The sequence below is a fragment of the Lycium ferocissimum genome, chromosome 1, assembly GCF_029784015.1.
Source record: "Lycium ferocissimum isolate CSIRO_LF1 chromosome 1, AGI_CSIRO_Lferr_CH_V1, whole genome shotgun sequence".
Lineage (NCBI taxonomy): Eukaryota > Viridiplantae > Streptophyta > Magnoliopsida > Solanales > Solanaceae > Lycium > Lycium ferocissimum.
In genome coordinates, this window is record NC_081342.1 from 13,391,374 (window position 1) to 13,414,386 (window position 23,013).

At 35.0% G+C, this 23,013-nt stretch overlaps 1 protein-coding gene and 1 pseudogene across 1 annotated transcript; both read left to right on the top strand.

Annotated features, from left to right (window-relative positions):
• Positions 1 to 14,928: 14,928 nt before the first annotated feature.
• On the top strand, positions 14,929 to 17,417 carry LOC132048901 (probable LRR receptor-like serine/threonine-protein kinase RKF3). The gene has a single exon (XM_059439585.1). It carries the CDS (start codon positions 15,266 to 15,268, stop codon positions 17,198 to 17,200), a length of 1,935 nt encoding a protein of 644 aa, XP_059295568.1. The 5' UTR covers positions 14,929 to 15,265; the 3' UTR covers positions 17,201 to 17,417.
• A 168-nt stretch (positions 17,418 to 17,585) lies between these two features.
• On the top strand, positions 17,586 to 21,515 carry LOC132048906 (probable LRR receptor-like serine/threonine-protein kinase RKF3; annotated as a pseudogene).
• Positions 21,516 to 23,013: the final 1,498 nt, after the last annotated feature.

Here is a 23,013-nt window from a genome sequence, read left to right on the forward strand (position 1 = left end):
ATAAACCAGATTACTAAAACAAAACATGACTTATCATTAAGTATTAACATGATTATACTAGATAATACAAACAACATGAATTAAAACATTTAAGTTTCTACAGATTCATCTCTGATTACAAGATCTATTTCTGGGAGTGCAAAGTAATCAGCTACATCCAAATGCATGAAGTCATCATTATCTTCATAAATAAAATTTGCTTCAACATTCTTTTCTGCCCTTTTTAGGGAGGCTTGATAAAGCTCAAACAAGTGCCTTGGCGTACAACAAGCACGTGCCCAATGCCCTTTACCACCACATCTGTGGCATTTATCTTCTGGGTTTCTCCTTTACACCGCTTCATGTGTTTCATCCTTCTTTTGAAGGGATTTATTTGGTGCGAGGCGATCATCATGATTATAGCTTTTCCCTCGACCACGGTCATGACCCTTTGCTAGGGCCACGAGGATTGGGGCCACGACCTTTTCCATGCTTAGCTTGGTGAAAATTAGCCTCATTCACTTCAGGGAATGGACTAGAACCAGTAGGTCGGCTTTCATGATTTTTCATTAATAACCCATTATTTTGTTCGGCTACAAGAAGATGTGAAATTAGTTCAAAATACTTTTGAACCCCATCTCTCGATATTACTGGCTGCAGAGCACATTCGAGGCATGGAAAGTGGTGAAAGTTTTCTCCAAAGATATCATTATCGTGATATTTTCACCACATAATTTCAGCTGAGATGTAATTCTAAACCTTAAGGAATTATACTCACAGATAGATTTAAAATCTTGTGGCGTCAAATGGATCCAATCAAAACGTGCTTGTGGAAGAATGACCATTTTCAGGTGGTCATATCTATCTTTTAAATTATTTCATAGCATAAGAGGATCTTTAATAGTGAGATATTCCAATTTCAAGCCCTCATCAAGGTGATGGCGGAAGAATATCATTGCCTTGGCACGGTCTTGATTTGATGCCTGATTTTTATTTTAGATGGTGTCTTCCAGACCCATCGCATCAAGATGAATTTCAGCATCAAGTACCCAAGACAGGTAGCTTTTGCCCGATATATCCAGGGCAACAAATTCACGTTTAGAAAGATTTGCCATTAATTAAGAAAGAGAAAGGCTATACCTTCGAAGCTTTTAAAGTATTTGCCCTAGATGGCAGAGTCTCGTGCTGATAACGTGTTAGAAACTAAAGACTATAAAGTAAATAGACCAGAGACAAATATATAGAGAGAGACTGATATATTATTCAACTTTGAACTGAACTGACTTTCTATTTATAGAGGAAAAGAGGTAGTTGTGAGGCTTTTCAGGAAGCAGCAGCGAGGCTTTTCAGAAGCTGCTGGCAAGCTGCCTACTTGAGCTACTTGCAAGCTATCTGCTTAATTGCAAGCCTGAGGAAGTTGCTGCAAGGCTTTTCAGGAAGCTGCTAGTAAGCTGTCTGCTTGAGCTACTTGCTTGAGCTGCTTGCAAGCTGTCTGCTTGATTGTAAGCTTATCTAGATGACTGTGTATTTGAATAGACATCCATAATACGGCGTATTTATAACAAAAAGAGATATATAGGTGCAATAGTACTCTATAATAGTATTACCCACTAAATCAAATTTGTTATCAGTTTTATATACTAATAACAGACAAAAAACAAAATGGCCATTGCCGTGTACGCCGCAAGTCTCAACAAATGTGAACATTGAATTGCCACCTTTAAAAGGCACTTGTAATTTGTTGAAGGTTAAATAATATAATTAACAGAGATCTAGACACTAGACAGTAATAATAAAGAAAGGAGGAAAATTAATTAACTTGAAAAAAAAAAAAGGATTGCAATTGACTCGATAAAAAATGGGAAAAAATAATTGGGTTGTGAGGGAAGCATCCTGTCATAATAAATGCAATCTAAATGACTTCCATCATTATTCCTACACTTAACACATTAAGAAAGCAAGAATGCTTCACTCGATCCCTCTTCACACGTACGCAACTATATAGTATACATTTTACAATTTTGTGATTGCTTCTGAGTTCTCATCAATCATCATCATCATGTCCACTACGTGTTTCTGCTAGTATAATTTACTCCAACTCTTTTTCAATTTACGTGGCAGAATAGAACGTATCACAATATTTGTATCCTTATAAAAGTGTATCATTCAGGTAGAATAAAAAAAAAACACTTAAGTTATTTTACTTTCAAATATAAAAAGGTATTGCTTTTTTTTTTTTTCTTAGATTGTCTAATAAGAAAATATTGCTACATATATAGAACGGAACAGAGTGAGTACTATGATTTATCGCAATGATAAACTGTTTGTTCCATGGTTACTTTCTTTTGAATTCTATACAAAATTAAAGAAAAGAAAAGAAAAACCTTCCATGCAACATTATAAGCTGCACCAGTCCAAAAAAATAAATTTAAAATTAAAATTAAAAAAGCAGGACCAGTCCCTTCCATGCATGATGGAAGATTTGTGAATTATTATGTGTATTCCACCACCATTTATCAAATTATGAGCAGATATAGGTAAAAAGAGGAGTAAACGTGGAATGTAAACCTTGCAAATACGACTAATAAATAATTTACTACTCCTACTAAATCAATACAGTATTATGGATCTTTAGTGGATATGCGGACGTCGTTGCTTTCAGTTGATTTCTGTGGAGATTATAGACTTCTGGTATAAGTTATGTCAGTGTTAGGAGACACTTTTTGGTTGGCGTTTATTTTTCAACTCACAACAATTTGTCTGGGATATATAAGGTATTGCAACGTTAACTAAGTTTTCTCGTGTGTACTTAAGTAGTCATTTCCTTTTATTAATATACATATGTATGTTCCCTTTCCTTTCCCTTTGATCAGCTAGCAGCCTTTAATTAAGAGGACTCATCTTACTGCCAATGAGATCTAGAACCATGCACCAAACTCATTTAGCTGGCTCCACATAGTATAATGACCACAACTTATTTTTAGCTTATAAGATAGCATAAGTGAATCTGTGATTTTTGAAAGCATCTAGAACCATGCGCCAAACCATTCACAAAAAAAAAAAAAATGTATTAAAAAAAAAAAAAAGAAAAATGGGAATTGATCCCTAGTCCCTTAGGTAAAAACTCAACTTTCAACCAAGTGCACAATTTAGTCTTTTGAAGTATGTGTTCTAGTGGGTAGTATTATACTAATTTTAGAAAATATATACATAAAATACCTAGTTTTATGGCGAGATTATGTGTTTACGTGCTCCAAAAATAGTGCCTAAAATCGCCCCTGACCACGCCACATGCATGGAATGAATTTAGTCCTTGTTCTACTCAACATTAATTTATATTTAGGACTTTCAGATTAATTAAATTAAGTAATTTTTTAATTTGAAATATATAGACTAAAAACATTTACTAAGATTTCTCTTTATACCACTAATAGTTTAAGATCGAAGTACCTGTGTTTTTGTTGACTTATATATGGTAGGGCTACATTACTTTGAATTGTATATCATAACAAAAGAAAGGCGGAAAAATAAGTAAAATGAGACGGCCAGGTTAAAAACAGGCCAGGTAATTTGGGTAGAATGCACTGATAATATAAGCATTTTACTTTACTGTATAAACAAAATAATTCTTGATATGACTATATGAGGTACACATGTGAAGCATGTAACTACAAACTAGCACATGTGTATAACTCCAAGACAATTAATTAAGAAATTAATGTGTACGAGAAGATTATTACTTAGTAATTAGTCATCGGGGAGCAAGCACAATTATCCAAGATTGGGCAGATGGTTGGCAATCCAAGATTGGGAAGATGGTTGGCATGTTTACACAAATTTTAAACTCACTGGTTGATTATATGATTTTCTTGTTAGTCTCTCACGTGATTGATAGTAAAACAATGCATACGGTGTCATTATAATCCACCTAATTAGGTTTTTAAGTCATGCTTAAATTTTACCAATTGTGGCTAGCTAGCCTCAATTACGAAGAACCTTGATCTTGACCACCACTTTGTCCATTTATAGCTATCCTAATATACTAAATGAATAAATTACAAGTTGCTAGTATGATATAACTAATTGACCACAGCCAGCGAGAAACTAGAAGCTAATTAAAGAAATAAACTACGTAGATAATTACCTTATTTTCTCACGTTTTACACACTATATATAGTCGCCTAAAATTTCAAGAAATACAATACAACTTGTATTAAAGTAAACAAATTCTTTATTTGGTTATAACTTATAAATAGTCAGAATATGTAACTAGCTTTGAAAAGTATATCACTTGGATTGTCATCAAACTCTTGGCCATCAGCTTCTTAGTTATGGGGTTCTGCGTAAGGAAGTATACAAATTTCACGTTTAGATTCATCAACACATAGTGATTAGTGTTTACGCTTCATTTGGTGGATAGTTGACTTAACTACTTTATGTAGTCCGTATTCAAGATTAATCTAAATTCTACAGAGTAAGTAAAAAGGGTTCTGAGCATCTTTAGCGATGCGGCTAAAAACTTTTTACCCCTTAACTGTAACTGTTTATAATTATCGTCAGTATATATTCAATATATAACAAAATTATACTAAGTGCATACACTCATTATTATGTAGTGATTGTACTAACTAAGATTTTTGAAAGATAAAGATTAAAGTTAGTTTTAATTTGGATATTATTTAGCTGCTGTATAGTGTAAAAATACCCAAGTAAAAAGAAAGAAAAGGTGGTAAACTTTGGGCCATTGTACTTTGGAGCAGAGTGATTTGGGCTCGAAAAAGTCTTGCAAATACAGGAATGGATGGATCACCATGAAGCCTGGTTGGTCATTTGCACTTTTGTCCTGTTTTGTGCAGGTATGTAGTTTCTGTCCTTCAAAATCGAACTTATGCTTATAAGGACATAAGTTACACATTATAATTTTCACAATTTATGCTCGTATCCTTAAAGAGCTTATGTCCCTATAAATATAAGTTTGATTTTAAAAGGCAAAAATTAAAGACCAGTCCATTTGAAGGGAAAACCGTGCAATTACCTTAAGCACTTGGGGGTTCTTCTGATATGGAGGACTCTCTTTCCTTTCTATTTTTTTATTTTTTTATATATAACTGAGAAATATATTATTTCCAACTTCCAACATTGAAAAATAATGAATTCGTCCTTTAACATTTCTTTACTTAAAAATAATGGTGCGCACTGATTCGACCATCTATATATTTAAATATAATTATCGTTATAAGTGATTTGATTGTGTACATTTTTTATACTGTTAATACATGAAATTAAACGTTTAAAAAAAAAAGTCCTACATGTTCCAAGAAAGGTGAATTTGGCAACAGTTAAACCTACTGCAAATTCAAATCCACCTACTGGGTTCAGACTTTTCGTTGATAAATCATTTTATAGTAAACAGATATGCAGACTATAGCATCCAAATGAGAAATGACTACAATATCAAATTGACTTTTCCTACCATTAGCAAGGTCCTACTATAGAATCCAGCCACAGCCATTAAATTCCAGAGTGGGAGTTGGTGTTACGTATAGCTGGGCCAATCCTAGCAAGACTTGAATCAGCTTTTGTACTACTAGTAGTAGCATAAGTTGATGTTTTTGACTTTTTTTTTTTGGCTGTGCATACCTAATTTGTTTCATGAATACCTGGTGTCGTTTGGTTGGAAACAGGTTATCCTATGTTAATTTATTTTGGGATTAGTTATTTCATTCTTTTACCGAAATAAAATAACATTATAATTTCGGGATAATTAATCCCGAGATTAATTATACTGTTATTTTATTCCAACCAAACGTGAAATAAATTCATCTCAAATATAATCTCGAAATTATTTATCCTTATCCTCATACCAAACCAGCCCTACTGGTGTTGTTTGGAAATTATACAAGATACTTGGATGATTACTTCAATTTATAATATACTAGTATAACAAAATTATTGTATTTTAGTTAGTTAATTTGCTTTTATTTTTTCACTTCTAGATTAATTTATTGGGAACGTGCTACCTTTCATCAACACATATATAAAATGATTTGAGCGCATCTGGGGAATCTTATAAGCCGGTCAAATTGCCCATAAATACCTTTTAACTTATCCAAGAATTTGGTAAATTTCAAAAGTGCTTATAAAATGATCTGAAAGTCATAAGTTGGCCACCCTCAACTTATAATTTTTCAGCTCATATAAGTATTTTTAATTTGATCAAAATTTTATAATTTTATCCTTGATTTTTTTCTTCTAACTAGCTCTCCAAATCAAAACCCCTAACTCTCCTCCCCATTTCATACCCGTCATTCCTGCTTTTCTTTCTTATTGCTCTTATATTTAAAAGTTTTTCTAAGAAATTTAAAAATATCTTAATCATTTTAGCAATAAAACAGCTTACCAATACTTTTTTATCAAGTACGTTCACTGCGTGTCTAATCCGTCGGTAGTTTGTCTCAATTTATGTTACCTTTTACTTTTTAGTATGGCCCCAAAAAAATGATATTTTCATAATTAAAAATAGGAAAAATAATTAAAAATAAAAATACATCCAATTTTATTTTCAAAAACTCTGAAAGTTTTCAAATATTTTTCTTTCCAGCCAAAATAACCCAAATTATTATTTAAAAATCATTTATAGCCAACCAAATGATCCCTTTATTATTCTCTCTAAGCTTCATACCTATGTATTGGGGAATGTTTTATGGGTTAAATTACGGGTTTAAATGATGGAGCGGGTTTAAAAAATGATTTCGGAAGTTATTTTGGAGAATAATTCCGTCAAGGCAGGGGTATATTTGAAAACTTTAAGGACGGGAGGGGTATTTTTGACCCAAAATAAGTTCAGAGGATATTTTTAGCCCTTTTTCCAAAGTAGAGGGGTATTTTTAACCCTTTACTTAACTTGAAAATTTTTCTTTTACCTTTAATAAAATGATTATAGACATACAAATATCTAAGATTTGTTTTAAATTACAAATTTCAAAAGCCTTTCTTTCTTTCTTAAACTTTGTGTCACGTCAAACAATGTCTCATAAATTGGGATGGAGGGCATTCACTTTTACTTGTCCATTTTTTTAATTTTGCATTCTCCTTAAGAATTACTCCATCTGTTCCATATTAGTTGTCCACATTACTATAAATATCTATCCCAAAATACTTGTCCATTTACAAAATCAAGATAGAATTAATTAAATTTTTCCTACTTTGCCTTTAACATTAATTATTTTTTTAAAGTAACCAATATTGATTAGAGTATAATTAATTGGAAAGAGATAAATGTATTGTAATAAAAATACAAATTTATTTATGAGTTCTTAAAGGGCGTGTAAAAAGAAAAGCAGATAAGTAATATGGGACAGAGGGAGTAATATATTAAGTATAGATTTTGCCATAATACCTATATTAATTAGTGTATAGTCTCAATAGACTTGAAGATGATTTGCAAATGAGTAATTAATGTCAAGGGTAAAACAAGAAAAAAAAAGTTGTCTTTCTCTTGATATGGTAAAATGACAAGTAAAAGTGAACGGAAGGAGTACTTGGTGTTCTTGACTTTTAACTCTTTTGACATTTGACTAAACAGTTACTTAAAGTGGGACCCACGTCCCTATGTGACAGGGGGCATTTAATTATTAGTGACTCTTTAGTTTTTTATTTTAGGAGATGTGACTCAAGTTTTAATTATTAGGTGGAGGTGATAATTTTCTATTAGTGATTAAGGGGTTTTGAAGTTGCCCAAAAGTTTTTATTTTGACACTTTGACCCCCAATTTTATTTTTAACACTTTGCACTCAAGTTTTATTTTTAACACTTTGACCCACCCCCGCCTGCCCCCCCCGACCCCATGCCCCCACGCCCTCCCCCCCCCACCCCACCCCGCCAATTTTTATTTTTTTTTTTTTTTCACCCCCCTCCTCCTCTTAACCCCTAACCCCCCACCCCCCCCCTCCAAAATAATTAATTTTTTTTATTTTCTTTATTTGTTTTTTCACCCCCCCCCCCCCCCCCTCCTCCTCCTCCTCCTCCTCGCAACCCTCCTCCCACCCTCACCCCCACCCCCACCATCCAAAAAAAAAAATTTAAAATTTTTTGATTTTCTTTATTTATTTTTTCACCCCCCCCCCTTCCTCCTCCTCCTCGCAACCCTCCCTCCACCCCCAAAAAAAAAAAAATTTTGATTTTTTCTTTTTAGCCCTCCACTCCTTCTCCCCCCCCCCCCCCCCCCCCCCCCCCAAAAAAAAAAATTAAAAAGTTTTGATTTTGTTTTGTTTTTTCACCACCCCCTCCTCCTCCCACCCCTCACTACCCCCACCCCCCCCCAAAAAAAATTTTAAAAAAAAATCAAATTTTTTTTAATTTATTTTTTCACACCCCTCGTCCTCCTCCTTCTCACAAACCCCCCCCCCCCCCCCCCCACCCAAAAAAAAAATTAAAAATTTAGATTATTTTTTTTTTTTTTACCAAATTCTCCCTCCTCCTCCCACCCCTCACTCCCGCCCACCCCCCCCCCCCCCCCCCCCCACACCAAAAAAAAATGCTTTTTAAACAAAGTTTTGAAAAGTTTTTCTTTTTGTTTTTTTTCACCCACCACCCCCCACCCTTCCAAAAAAAATGTTTGTTTAAAAAAAAAAAAGTTTTGAAAAGTTTTTTTTGTTTTTTTTTTTTGTTTGCACTACCCCCCCTCCCCCACTCAAAAAGAATATTGAAAAGAAGTTTTGATTTTTTTTTGGGTTTAGGAAAAGTTTGGATAAAATTCAAGTTGTTGTTGTAATGTGTTTATAGTGAAATAGATAGTTTTTCTGTTGTTGTCCTGGTATGGTTCAGGGTTTAGGAAAAGATATCCAATAGATGATTTTTTTTTCTTGTCCTGGTATTTATCCTGTTCTGTTTATAGATGATATCCAACGGATTATAGTTGTTGCAACAAGTTCTACACTTTGGCAACAAATAGACAAGACTGTTCCAACAACGTTATATTGACATAAGCACTCTCGTCTTTCTCGCCTTACGATCGAGGATACCATAGCACGTTATTTGGTTTGCCAACTTCGTTTAAGAAAAATATCCAAATGATTTGTCAGTTGTTGTCCAAGCCGAAATGCTCCATAGTTGAATTAATTTAGTGATGTTGATCATATAATAATAGTTATTTGTTGGAACTTTATGATATGTTTTTAATGTTATTCGATATTTAGTTCAATTTAGAATGGTAATTTCGAGGCGGATAAGATGATCTACGTGCTTCGAGTGAACTTGATTTATATGATATGTTGATCGCTTTCAAATCACAAATGTCAAACGAAAGTAAAATACATAGTCAAAATCTTCCCCGTATTCTCAAAATTTGTTAATAAATTAACATAATGTATACAAAACATATCGGAGTGACGTAAGGTCGGTCAAAAGCTTTTCAACAAGTAATAGGAATGCCGACTATCCAAGAAGCAACAACATCGGGTCATCTTCTATAATCTTCTTTGTTGGGTTTTATCCAACAAGTAACAAGACTGTGTTGCAACAACTAGTAACTTGTGTTTTATCCAATTTGGCTAAAAGATTTTGGAACAAATGTAAAAATATAAACGAGGGCCGTCTGCAACAAGGCGGATAATGCATGCCTTAACTATTGTCATAGCGCCGAATAAGTCGGCTCGCCCACATAGCGCCGAAAAGTTACATAATTCGTCAGTTTTTCCAACAATCCCCTCCTCCCCCGAGTGATTTCAATCAGACCTAAAGTAGGTAACTTGTTAGCGGTGTTTTATCCAACAATAAAGACTATAAGCCAGACTTGTTCAACAACTATGTCATTTGGAACCGCAATTAACATTCCATACTACCATGGTAAGAACATATTGTCGTAACAATCATCCTGCATCATCCTTGTATCATAACAACATGTTCGTCGTTTTGTCATAAAGGCTTTCAAAATCATCAAACTTGGTATATTACACTCCTAAGAAGGAAAATGTTGCAATGGATGCTACTTGATTCACCCATATTTAGTGATCAACAAAGAGAATCAATAATATTTAGTGATAAACAAAGGAAATCAATAATAAGAAAGCCTTACATACCTTTTCGATCAATATATAATACTTAATCAATTTGACGGTAACTAGACTTCCCCTATGAATACGCACTAAATCCAATGACCATTAGAGTGAATTGATGTGAACAACTTGATTCACCCATATTTAGTGATAAGCAAATGAAATCAACGATATTTAGTGATCAATATATAGTACATTAATCAATTTACAACACCCACACACACACGGATAGCTACACTTTAACAAATATTTTGATGCTCAAGAAAGATGATCTACTAAGGTTGTACAAAACAAGTGGTTTCTTCTTCCAACAACTACTCTACAAGATAAGGATCAATTAGTAGAGAAACAAGAAGGAGAAAATATTTTTCCAAGACCAAGCTCGAGGGGCTGGTTTTGGCCGGCCCTTGGCCGTTATAGTAACTGAATTGACTTTTTCCTTGAACTTTACAAAGACATGATGCACTCATATTTAGTGATAAACAAGGAAATCAACTACATTTAGTGATCAATGTATAATACTTAATCAATTTGATGTATTTTGAGTCAGGAAAGATGATCTACTAAGTCAATATGCACTAAATCGAGTGATCATTAGAGTGAATTGATGTGAACTACTTGATTCACCCATATTTAGTGATAAAAAAATGAAATCAACGATATTTAGTGATCAATATATAATACTTAATCAATTTGATAGTATTTTGAGTCAGGAGAGATGATCTACTAAGTCATTATGCACTAAATCGAGTGATTATTAGAGTGAATTGATATGAACTACTTGATTCACCCATATTTAGTGTTAAACAAATGAAATCAACGATATTTAGTGATGAATATATATATACTAACATCCTTAATGGATTAGATAGTAATTTCATGGATTAGATGGGCAATTCTAAGTGTATTCTTAGAACAGATACTACAGTTGCTGCAACAGATACCACAGTTGCTGCAACAGATACTACAGTTGTTGCAACAGATACTACACTTGCTACAACAGATACTACAGTTGTTACAAAGGATACTACAGTTGTTCCAACAGATACTACAGTTGCCACAACAGATACTACTTGGTTCACCTATATTTAGTGATCAATAAAGGGAATCAACCATATTTAGTGATAAATAATGAAAATAAACCATATTTAGTGATAAACAATGAAAATCAACCATATTTATTGATCAATATATATACTTAAGCAATTTGATGGTGTTTTGGGTCAAGATAGATGATCAACTAAGTCCAATACGCACTAAACGGAGTAATCATTGGAGTGAATTGATGTGAACTACTTGTTTCACCCATCTTTAGTGATAAACAATGGAAATCAACCATATTTAGTGATCAATATATATACTTAAGTAATTTGATGGTGTTTTGGGTCAGGATAGATGATCAACTAAGTCCAATACGCACTAAACGGAGTGATCATTGGAGTGAATTGATGTGAACTACTTGATTCACCCATATTTAGTGATAAACAATGGAGATCGACCAAATTTAGTGATCAATATATGTACTTAAGCAATTTGATGGTGTTTCGGGTCAGGATAGATGATCAACTAAGTCCAATACGCACTAAATGGAGTGATCATTGGAGTGAACTACTTGATTCACCCATATTTAGAAATGATATTTAGCAATATATATATATATATATATATATATAATATATATATATATATATATATATATACACACACACACTAAAATCATTAGTAATTTGTTACAACTTCTTCCACAACTGTATGATCTATTGCAACAGATTAGTAACTTGTTTAAACAGATTAGTAACTTGTTTGGAACAGATTAGTAACTTGTTTGGAAATAGCATTAGTAACTTGTTGAAATAAATTAGTAATTTTTTGCAACTTCTTCCACAAATCGTACTATCTCGTTGCAACAGATTAGTAACTTGTTTAAAAGATTAGTTACTTATTGAAACGATTAGTAATTTGTTCAGTAATAAGCAGTTAGTAATATGTTGCAACTTCTTCAAGTAATCAGATGATCTGTTGCAATCATTTAGGCAACTTGTTCTTTAAAATCGTATGATTTGCATTAGTTACTTGTTCAAAAGGATTAGTTACTTGTTGCAACTTCTTCAACAACTGTATGATTTGTTGCAATCATTTAGGGAACTTGTCTAAACAGATTAGTAACTTGTTTAAACAAATTAGTTACCTGTTGGAATGGGTTAGTAACTTATTGCAACTTCAACAACTGTATGATCTATTGCAATCATTTAGGCAACTTGTCTAAATAGATTAGTGACTTGTTTAAACTGGTCCATTTGTTGAAGCAGATTAGTAACTTGTTGCAACTTCTTCAACAAGTGTATGATCTGTTGCAACAATTAACTCATTCATTACGACATTTTTAGTTTTTACAATAATTTAAGCAATTGTTTGATTTTTTCCAACAAGGTTAGTAATTTGTTGTAACAACTAAGCAACTAAGCAATTCTACTGTATGCATCTATTGCAACAATTAGTAAGCAAAATAAATAAGTTCATAAATAGAAATTGTTTAATAGCCACCTTGGCTCCAAATACCACAACTAATCAAAATAAATAAGTTCATAAACATCATTCACAAATAACATAAAAGACAAAAAAATAACAGAAATTGTTCAACGTACCTCCAAATACCACAACTTAAGTAATAATTTGTTCAAAGAACTACCTTCTCGTGGTGTAGGATTTCCTTGATTTCATCTCCTTCATTTCCATCTTGCTTTCTTCATCTTCTAGTTCTTCTTCACTTTCTTCATTTGTATATACCGCTTCTTGGCTCGTTCTTCATCTCTTTTCGAGGATTGATTGTCGCCGTCGCCAATTTGACTATATCTTTCCTCAACATTTGCTGATTCATAAATAAATTGTCTATTTGTTGCAACAAGTGTAGAACTTATTGCAACAATTACAAATTTGTAGGATATCCTCTACAAACAGAACCAAATAACTGAAGCTATGTCCAACAGATTTGTAAACAGATTTTCTACTTGTTACAACAAGTGTAGAACTTGTTGCAACAACTAAAAATCTGTTAGATATCTTCTACAAACAAAACGAAATAACTGAAGTTATGTCCAACAGATTTGTAGTTGTTGCAACAGATTGTCTACTTGTTACAACAAGTGTAGAACTTGTTGCAATAACTAAAAATCTATTGGATATCTTCTACAAACAGAAGCAAATAACTGAAGCTATACCCAACATATTTGTAGTTGTTGCAACATATTGTCTATTTGTTACAACAAGTGTAGAACTTGTTCAACAACTAAAAATGGCTGGATATCTTTTACAAAGGCTAAACAATCAAGCTATGTCCAATGTATTAGGAGTCGTTGCAGAACAGATTGTCTCCTTGTTGCAAAAAAGTGTAGAATTTGTTGCAACAACTACAAATCATTAGTTATCTTCTACAAATAGAACAAGATATATCAGGACAAGAACAAAAAAACTATCTGTTGGATATATTTTTCTAAACCCTGAACCATACTAGGATAACAACAGAAAAACCATCTATTTCACTACAAACACATAACAACAAGAACATGAATTTTATCCAAACTTTTCCTAAACCAAAAAAAAAAAAAAAAAATTCAAAACTTCCGTTCAAGATTTTTTTTGTGGAGTCGGCTGGGGGGGCAAAAAATTTTTTTTTTGGGGCGGGGCGGGGGAAGTAAGAAACCCCAAAAAAAAAAAAAAATCAAAACTTCTTTTCAAGAAAAATCATTTTGTGGTGGTGGGGGGGGGGGGTGGTGCAATAAAATAAAATTTTTCAAAACTTTTTTTTCAAAACAATTTTTTTTTCCGGAAGGGTGGGTGGTGCTAAAAAACAAAAAGAAAAACTTTTCAAAATTTAAAAAAAAAAAAATTGGGGGCGAGAAAGATGAGTGGGGGTTGGAAAAAAACAAAATTTAAAAAAAAAAAGAAATAAAAAATTTATTTAAAAAAATTTGTGGGGGGGGGGGGGGGGGAGGAGGAGTGGGGCGATAAAAAAATCAAACCTTAAAAAAAATTGGGGTGGGGGGGAGGGGAGGAGGGTTGGGAGGAGGAGGAGGGGGAGTGACAAAACAAATAAAGAAAATCAAATTTAAAAAAAAAAATTAAGGGGGAAGGGGTGGGAGGAGGAGGAGGAGTGGAGTCGGTAAAAAAAAAAAAATTAATTTTTTTTTTGGGCGTGGGGAGAGGGTTGGGAGGAGGAGGAGGGGGGATGAAAAAACAAAAAGAGAAAAATCAAAACTTTTTTTTAAAAAAAAATTGGGAGGAGGGTGGGAGGAGGAGAATGGGGCGGGTGGTGAAAAAGAAAATAAAATAAGTTAAAAAAATTCAAAAAAAAATTTGGAGGGGGGGAAGGGGGTGTCTAGTGAAAAAGCAAATAAAAAATTCAATTTTTTTTTTTAAAAAATTGGGGTTAGGTGGTGGGGGGAGGGGTGGGTGGAGGAGAATAATTTGGTGAAAAAGAAAATAAAATAAGTTAAAAAAATTCAAATTTTTTTTTTGGTGGGGGTGAGGGGGTGGGGGATGGGAGGTGGGAGGAGGAGGGGAAGGTTGTTGAAAAAAGCAAAAAAAAATTCAAAACTTTTTTTTTAAAAAAATAGTGGGCGGGGGTGGGGGCGGGGAGGGGTGGGAGGAGGAGAAGTTGGTTGGTGAGTTTTTTGGATTAAATTGGGTTTTTTTATATTTTGTAAAAAGATTAAGAAGTTTAAAAAAATATTTTAGATCCTAATTTTTTTAATCCCAAATTTAATTGAATTTTACTTTCAAGTCACCGATGAGCCACCTATACTAATTTCACAACTAAAAAGTCACCTATGACTAATTCTTCCGCGTGGCAGAATATATCTCAAATCTCAACCGACATTTCCCAGAACCTACACAATTTCAAGAACTTAAAAACTCCAAATTCCAAGGCTGCCTGCCAGATATAAATATAGATTCATTGCATTAAAATAATACCACTAAACAATAACTAGCAAATAGTGGATGATTATTGATTCTATAATCAACTCCAACTCAACAATTCTTTCTCCTCCATAACCAACACCACTATTGAGCAACCGGTTCATTAGATCGAGTGTTCCCCTCGAGTTGCCCTCTATTCTGTTTGTCAAGTGGATAGACGGATGTATGAGCATGTGTATTGATTATCGACAACTGAACAAAGCGACCATAAAAAACAAACTCCATTACTAATCTTGTTTCTTCAACTCTCAACCATGTTTCCTTTTCTTCATCTCTTCATCTTTCTCCAATTATCCTTAACTTGCCATGGAACACCCCATCATCGTACTCTGCTCCAACAACCTAGTACAAACTCTTCATCATGTCCTCTTGACTTCAACTCACTTCGTGGATTGATAGATCAAATACCAAAAAGACCAACTATAAACTCAACAACACAGTGTCAATACATTCGTCAAGGCTTACGTTTAGTCCAATCTGAATATCTTAAACGTACAAACTCTTTCTTTCCACCTCTCATTTCTGCTAATTCTTGTTGGAAGTCTTACGAATCTTTAGTCGACAACTATGTCCCTAACTTCAATATCCTTAACACTTGTGGTTTTCAAACTTTTTGGATATCTCAAGGTTGTATGAATATTACAACTCGTTTTGAATTTGAATCTAAAGTCTCACCTGCTGCACTTTCAAATATTGTTTCTGCTTGTAATCAGTCTTTGGAGAATAATTCTCCTTGTGCCACGTGTACTACTAGTTTATCTAGTCTTGGTTCATTTCTACCTGGTCCTTCTGTTGGGAATGTTTTTGATTGTGCTTCTTATCCTTCGATATATGCAGCAGCTTTTGCTAACCACTTTGGACCTACTGATAGGGGTACTGCAAAATGCTTGTTTTTTTTTGATATTACTGGTGTTAGTTCAGGGAAAGGTAAAAAGAATGTAGTTATTGTTGTTGTTGTGGTAGTTTGTGTGTTGGTTATTGGACTTGCTCTGTTTGGTTATTGGTTTTTGTGGAGGAAAAGGAAAATTAGATTGGCTAACCAGTGGAATACTACTAGGAGATTGGAGAGTAATTTGAGTTCTCGTATGGATTCGATTAGTGGAAGTACTACTTTGGTTAGGTTTACTATTGATGAAATTAAGTTGGCCACTAAGAATTTCACAAGGACGAATATAATTGGGACAGGAGGGTATGGGAATGTGTATAAGGGTGTTTTGCCTGGTGGGGTTGAAGTAGCTTTGAAGAGGTTCAAGAATTGTTCGGTTTCTGGTGATGCAAATTTCACCCATGAAGTGGAGGTTATTGCCAGTGTTAGGCATGTAAATTTGGTAGCTTTGAGAGGATACTGCACTGCTACGACGCGTTTCGAGGGTCACCAGAGGATCATTGTTTGTGATTTAATGAAGAATGGGAGTCTTTATGATCATTTATTTGGGACGGGGCATGAAAAATTGAGTTGGGGTATTAGGCAAAAGGTTGCGATTGGCACTGCTAGGGGTTTGGCTTACCTGCATTACGGAGCACAACCTGGTATCATTCACAGGGATATTAAGGCTAGTAATATACTTCTAGATGAGAGTTTTGAGCCTAAGGTGGCGGATTTTGGATTGGCAAAGTTCAATCCTGAAGGGATGTCACATTTGAGCACTCGTGTGGCAGGGACGATCGGATATGTAGCCCCCGAGTATGCTTTATATGGCCAGTTGACAGAAAGAAGCGACGTTTATAGCTTTGGAGTTGTGCTTCTGGAGCTTTTGAGTGGAAAGAAAGCAATAATAGAGTTTAATGATGGGCAGCCGACGCTTGTGACTGATTGGGCCTGGTCATTGGTCAGGGAAGGCAGACCGTTAGATGTTCTTGAAGACAACATTCCGCATTTAGGCCCTCCAGAAGTTGTGGAGAAGTACGTATTGGTAGCTGTTCTTTGTTCCCATCCACAATTGTACGCGAGGCCAACAATGGACCAAGTTGTGAACATGTTGGACGCCGAGATACCTGTTCCAACCATACCGGAGAGACCAATTTCTCTCATTGCTGATCTTGATGACATTGAAAAGTCTGTTAGCAGTAGTACTGGTGGTTCAGGTAATCTGTCCACTGCTACAGGCTATCAGCCATACATATTTGAGCGTGAGGCACCCTTAGCAGATAGTGATTCCATCAAAGCCAGAACATTGGATCACAGATAGTGATAGAGCTGCACAGTATCATTTTTACTGCCTGCTTCGATAGACATTCTATGAGTTTTGATGAATTGCTCATTCATTGGTTTATTTGCCTCGAATTTGTTTCTGATTTAGGAACCAGAACACTAACACAAATTGTATAGTGGCTATGTATGTATACTCAGTTTTGATTCTTATGTACTACAGTTAGGCTGAATAAAGCTTGATATTTTGTATGCAACTTGCTCTCCCAATGTCCCTTGCTTTACCAAGACTAAAGATACTGTTTATCCTATTATGTAATGCATTTGATTACCTTCAACTAACTGATCCTGCAATTACATATGTTTCATTTATTGCTTCCTACAATAGAGTGACGTTAGGTGGGAAAGGCCATGTTAGGAATAACTACATCACCTCTAGAGCTAGCATAAGTCAAATGTAAATTGGATTATCCATTCCACACACTTGAGGACTAATGATCTTTAGCTAAGCGTTTTTGTTTGCCTCGCTATAGAAATGTTCATTTGTTCCTTATTTGGATCAAAATTTGCATGACCAGGTATTGTTCTGCTTTCTACCTTCTTGTCTATAGCAGTATAGACAGTGGTTGACAGCAGATCTAGTTTGTTATTTAGAGGTAAGGTTTTACTTATTTACATTGTCAGTTTTTACGTCTTCTTTTTTTTTTTTTTTTCCTTCCTTTGACAACAAGGGAACCACAGTTTTTACATATTTTACACTATTAGTTTAACTGAGTATACATGTTACTAACTTTTACACTTACCCGTATTAAAAAATCCATTATTCTGGTGGTTGTACTGTGGTGACTCCTACATTATGGATATAGAATATTCTTCAACAGGAGGTACTATCTAAAGAGCAGGAGGAATATGTATACTCAACTTTGGATTCTTCTGTAGTAGGTAGGAGGAATTAGGCATTATGTTTAATAAGCAACTGCTCTCCAAATGGCTGTTGCCTTACCAAGACTAAAGATACTAATAGATCCTATTTTTTAATACATATGATTACCTTGATCTAACTGACCTGCAATTACATAGGTCTCATTTGTTGTTTCTTAAGAATAGAGTGACAATAAGTGTGAAAGAGCATCCAAGGGTGTGGCCTAGTGGTCAATAAAGTGAGTTGAGCACCATGAGGCCTCAGGTTCAAATCCCAGCAGAGAAAAAACACTAAGTGATTTCTCCAAACTGATAATGGTACTGCAAAATGTTTTTTCTTCTTGATATTACTGCTGTTAGTTCAGGAAAAGGTAAGAAGAATGTGATTATTATCAATGTGATGGTGGTAGTTTGTGTGTTGGTTTTTGCACTACTTGTGTGTGGTTATTGGTTTTTGTGGAGGAGGAGGAAAATTAGATTGGCTCACAAGTGGAATACTAGGAGACTAGAGAGTAATTTGAGTTCTCGCTTGGATTCAATTAGTGGAAGTACTACTTTGGTTAGGTTTACTGTTGATGAAATTAAGGTTGCCACGAAGAATTTCGCTAGGGCGAATATAGTTGGGACAGGAGGGTATGGGAATGTGTATAAGGGTGTTTTGCCTGGTGGGGTTGAAGTAGCGTTGAAGAAGTTCAACAATTCTTCGTTTTCTGGGGTTTCAAATTTCACACATGAGGTGGAGGTTATTGCTAGTGTTAGGCATGTAAATTTGGTAGCTTTGACAGGGTACTGCACTGCAAAGAATCGTTTTGAGGGTCACCAGGGGATCATTGTTTGTGATGTGATGAAGAATGGGAGTCTTTATGATCATTTATTTGGTTCAGGGCGTGAAAAATTGAGTTGGGGTATTAGGCAGAAAGTTGCAATTGGCACTGCTAGGCGCTAGAGGTTTGGCTTACCTGCATAATGGAGCACAACCAGGTATTATTCACAGGGATATTAAGGCTAGTAATATACTTTTATACGATTTTGAGCCTAAGGTAGCGGATTTTGGATTGGCAAAGTTCACTCCTAAAGGGATGACACTCCTGAAGGGATGACACATTTGAGCACTCGTGTAGCAGGGACGATGGGATATGTAGCACCCGAATATGCTTTGTATGGTCAATTGACAGAAAGGAGCGACATTTATAGCTTTGGAGTTGTGCTTCTCGAGCTTTTGAGTGGAAAGATAGAATAATAGAGTTTAATGATGGGCAGCCGATGCTTGTGACTGATAGGGCCTGGTCATTGGTCAGGGAAGGCAGAGTGTTGGATGTTCTTGAAGACAATATTCCGCATTTAGGCCCTCCAGAAGTTATGGAGAAGCATGGATTGGTCGCTGTTCTTTGCTTGCATCCGCAATTGTATGCGAGGCCAACAATGGACCAGGTTGTGAACATGTTGGATGCTGAAATTCCTGTTCCAACCATACCGGAGAGACCAATTTCTCTCACTGCTGATCTTGATGACATTGAAAGGTCTGTTAGCAGTAGTCCTGGTGGTTCAGGTAATCTGTCCACTGCCACAGGCTATCAGCCATACATATTTGAGCGCGAGGCACCCCTAGTAGATAGTGATTCTGTCAAGGCTAGAACTTTGGATCACAGATCATGATAGACATTCTATGAGTTGTGATTAATCGCTCATTAATTGGTTTAATTGCCTCGATTTTTTTTATATAGGAACCAGAACACTAACACAAAATGTACAGTGACTATGCTTGTGTACTCAACTATTGATTCTTATGTCCTACAGTTAGGATGAATACAGCATGATGTTTAGTATGCAACTTGCTCTTGGGGCGTCCCTTGCTTTCCCAAGACCAAAGATACTGCTAAATCCCATCATGTAATGCATTTGATTACCTTCAACTAACTGATCCAGCAGTTACGTATTTCTCATTTATTGCTTCCTGCAGTAGAGTGACGACAGGTGGGAAAGGCCATTTTAGGAATAACATGTGAAATATCAAAGAGGCAATCTCCATGATATTGAAGGTTGTAAGGCCATCAAAGAGGAGAAGTTTGATCAGAATCAACTCTGCTCCATATTAGATTGAAGTGCTCGGGAAAGGTTGCGACTCAGTTTCTTCTACAACAGCAATCATGATGAGTGAAGCTAAGTTGGCTAGCATACATCAAATGGTAAATTGCATTATCCATTCCAAACTCTTGTAGACAAGTGATCTTTAGCTAAGCGTTTTTGTTTGCCTCGCTGTAGAAATGTTCACTTGTTCCTTATTTGGATCAAAATTTGCATGACCAGGTACTGTTCTGTTCTCGATCTGCTTGTCTATAGCGGTATAGACAGTGCTTGGCGGCCGATCTAGTTTGTTATTTAGTGGTAAGGTTTTACTTACTTACATCGTCTGTGTTTGGAATTTTAACACTGTAAGTGTATTTTAACTGAGTATAACATGTTACTAACTTTTACACTTACCTGTATTAAAAAAAACCATTATTCTGGTGGTTGCACTGTGGTGGCTCCTACATTATGGATATGGAACATTCTTCAACAGGAGGTACTACCTAAAGAGCAGGATGGAATATGTATATTCAACTTTGATTCTTCTGTAATAAGTAGGAGGAATTAAGCATTATGTTTCATAGGCAACTGCTCTCCTAATGTCTGCTGCTTTACCAAGACTAAGGATACTAATAAATCCTATTTTGCAAGGCATTTGAATTACCTTAATCTAACTGACCTGTAATTACATAGGTCCCATTTGTTGTTCCTCAAGAATAGAATGACAATAAGTGTGAAAGATCGTGTTAGGTATAACATGTGAAACTTCAAAGAGGCGATCTCCATATATTGAAGCAGAGCATGTAAGGGCATCAAAGAGGAGAAACGTTTGACTTGGATCGATTCTGCCTCATAAATCAGTGGCCGAGCCAAGAGCTTGAGTGAGGGGATTGAAAAAAATTGTATAAAAATATTACACCTAAGATATGAACCTCTGTCAAGGAGGTTCTACAGTTTATAGATATACAAGAGACTTAATTTTACCCTTTTTGCACAGTGTTATTTTTCGGTGAAGTGATTCAATTGAACCCCTTTCATCATGATAGGTGGAGCTCAGTTCATAGCAAGAACTGCATCATCCCTGTTTCTAGCATATTGCATAACTCCAATGCTAAATTGCATGATTCGTTTCAATTTCTTGTGAACAGGTTATGTTATCTTTTGGTAAGGATTTGTGTTTTGCCTCTCTGCAGTTACGCTCTTTTGTTCCTTATTTCAATCAAATTAGGCATGAGCATGTATTGTTATTTTTTTAATCTTCTTGTCTATAGCTAGCAGTATTGAAGGTGCTTGGGCGCGAAGATATTTAGTGGTAGGATTTAACTTACATACATTGATAGTGGATATATTTCTTACATTATGTGTACAGTTTAACTGATTGTAACTAGTTACTAACTTTTACAATCTTAGTGCGTAAAGTTAAAACATGTAGTGATAAACCGTGATTCTGGTGGTTGTAAATTTGTAATGTGGTGACTCCTATATTATAGATATGGAATATTCTTCAACAGAACTATACTTACCTTCTATCTAGGCCACTTATTTAACCAAAACTCCAGTTTTACTATTTGTCTCAGTCGGTCTTAATATTCTTAGTGTTCTGTGTGTGTTTGTATGGCGTTCGCGGACATGTTTTTTCACCATGTCACTCCAGGATTACTTATTTATGAAAGAAAAACAAGAAAACCTGTAAAGTTTATCATGGTTCTGCAATATAAGACAGGATATTAGGAGCTTTACCTTCTTTTACATAACTCGATATCTGATTGTTAAACACTACTTTATGACGATCGCTCTTCTTGTCAAGCTGAGAAATTCTTTTACTAATATTTTCATTTATCCAGAAATTGCCTATTTATCGGGGTTATTGATGGGCAGTAAGATTTTGCAAAAGAAAAAGACACTATGTGCTTATTTTTGGACTACAAAATGTAAAACAGAGAACTCGAGAGCACAGATAGTCAGGGGCAGAGCTAGGGGGCTCAAGAGGTTCATCTTAATCCCTTTGCTGGAAAATTACATTGTATATATAAGGTCAAAATTATTTGTATACTAGCGAAATTCAGTTCGAGAAGACGAAGGGAACAAACCAAGCCTGCTCAAAGGGAGTCCGAGAAGATAAGTCCAAATCTGAGGAAGGTTATCCTTCACAGATTTATCTCCGAAAGCCACGCCCACAACAGACGTGTCCGATATTTTCTGAACCATTTACCCACTTTGGAGCTCGTGTCATTTAGTTAGAATAGGACACTAGCACTATAAACGCATGTGTAACAACCCCATTAGAGGGTATCCTCATCCCATCTCCATCTCTGAGTTAGCAATTACCATATAAAAGATTCCTTCACAGTAAAGGCCCAATATTAGAAAAGCTTTGTCACTCTTATTTTATTTTTAGTCCAAACAAGGAGATAAATCCTTCTCCCATTCGGACCCATCATTTGCACTCGTTACACAGGCTATCCTCTCTTAATTTTGTGTTATTCGTTACTTTTCGATTATTCGTTTTATCTTGTTAACAAGCTCGGTCACATATCTTTTAAACCGCGTACAAATTTAATTGTTGCTCTCTTTTGAGGGAAAACAGATATGTAGATATAGATTATACACTATAGGCTAAATGTATAATGTATATAAGTAGCGTAAACTCAGTTTCTACTTTGTGTATCTTTAATTTATCATGTGTATACACTGAGTAAATAGTAAAATTCACATCATATATACATGGTATGTTCAAGTAGCCTTCAATGTAGTGTTTGATGTCCAAAAAAATTCGTTTTCCTCGATGACGAATAGCATGGTGTTGTAAAATTTTCCGCAAAAAATTGTTTGATATTTTTTAAAATTCTATGCTTGAATGATAAT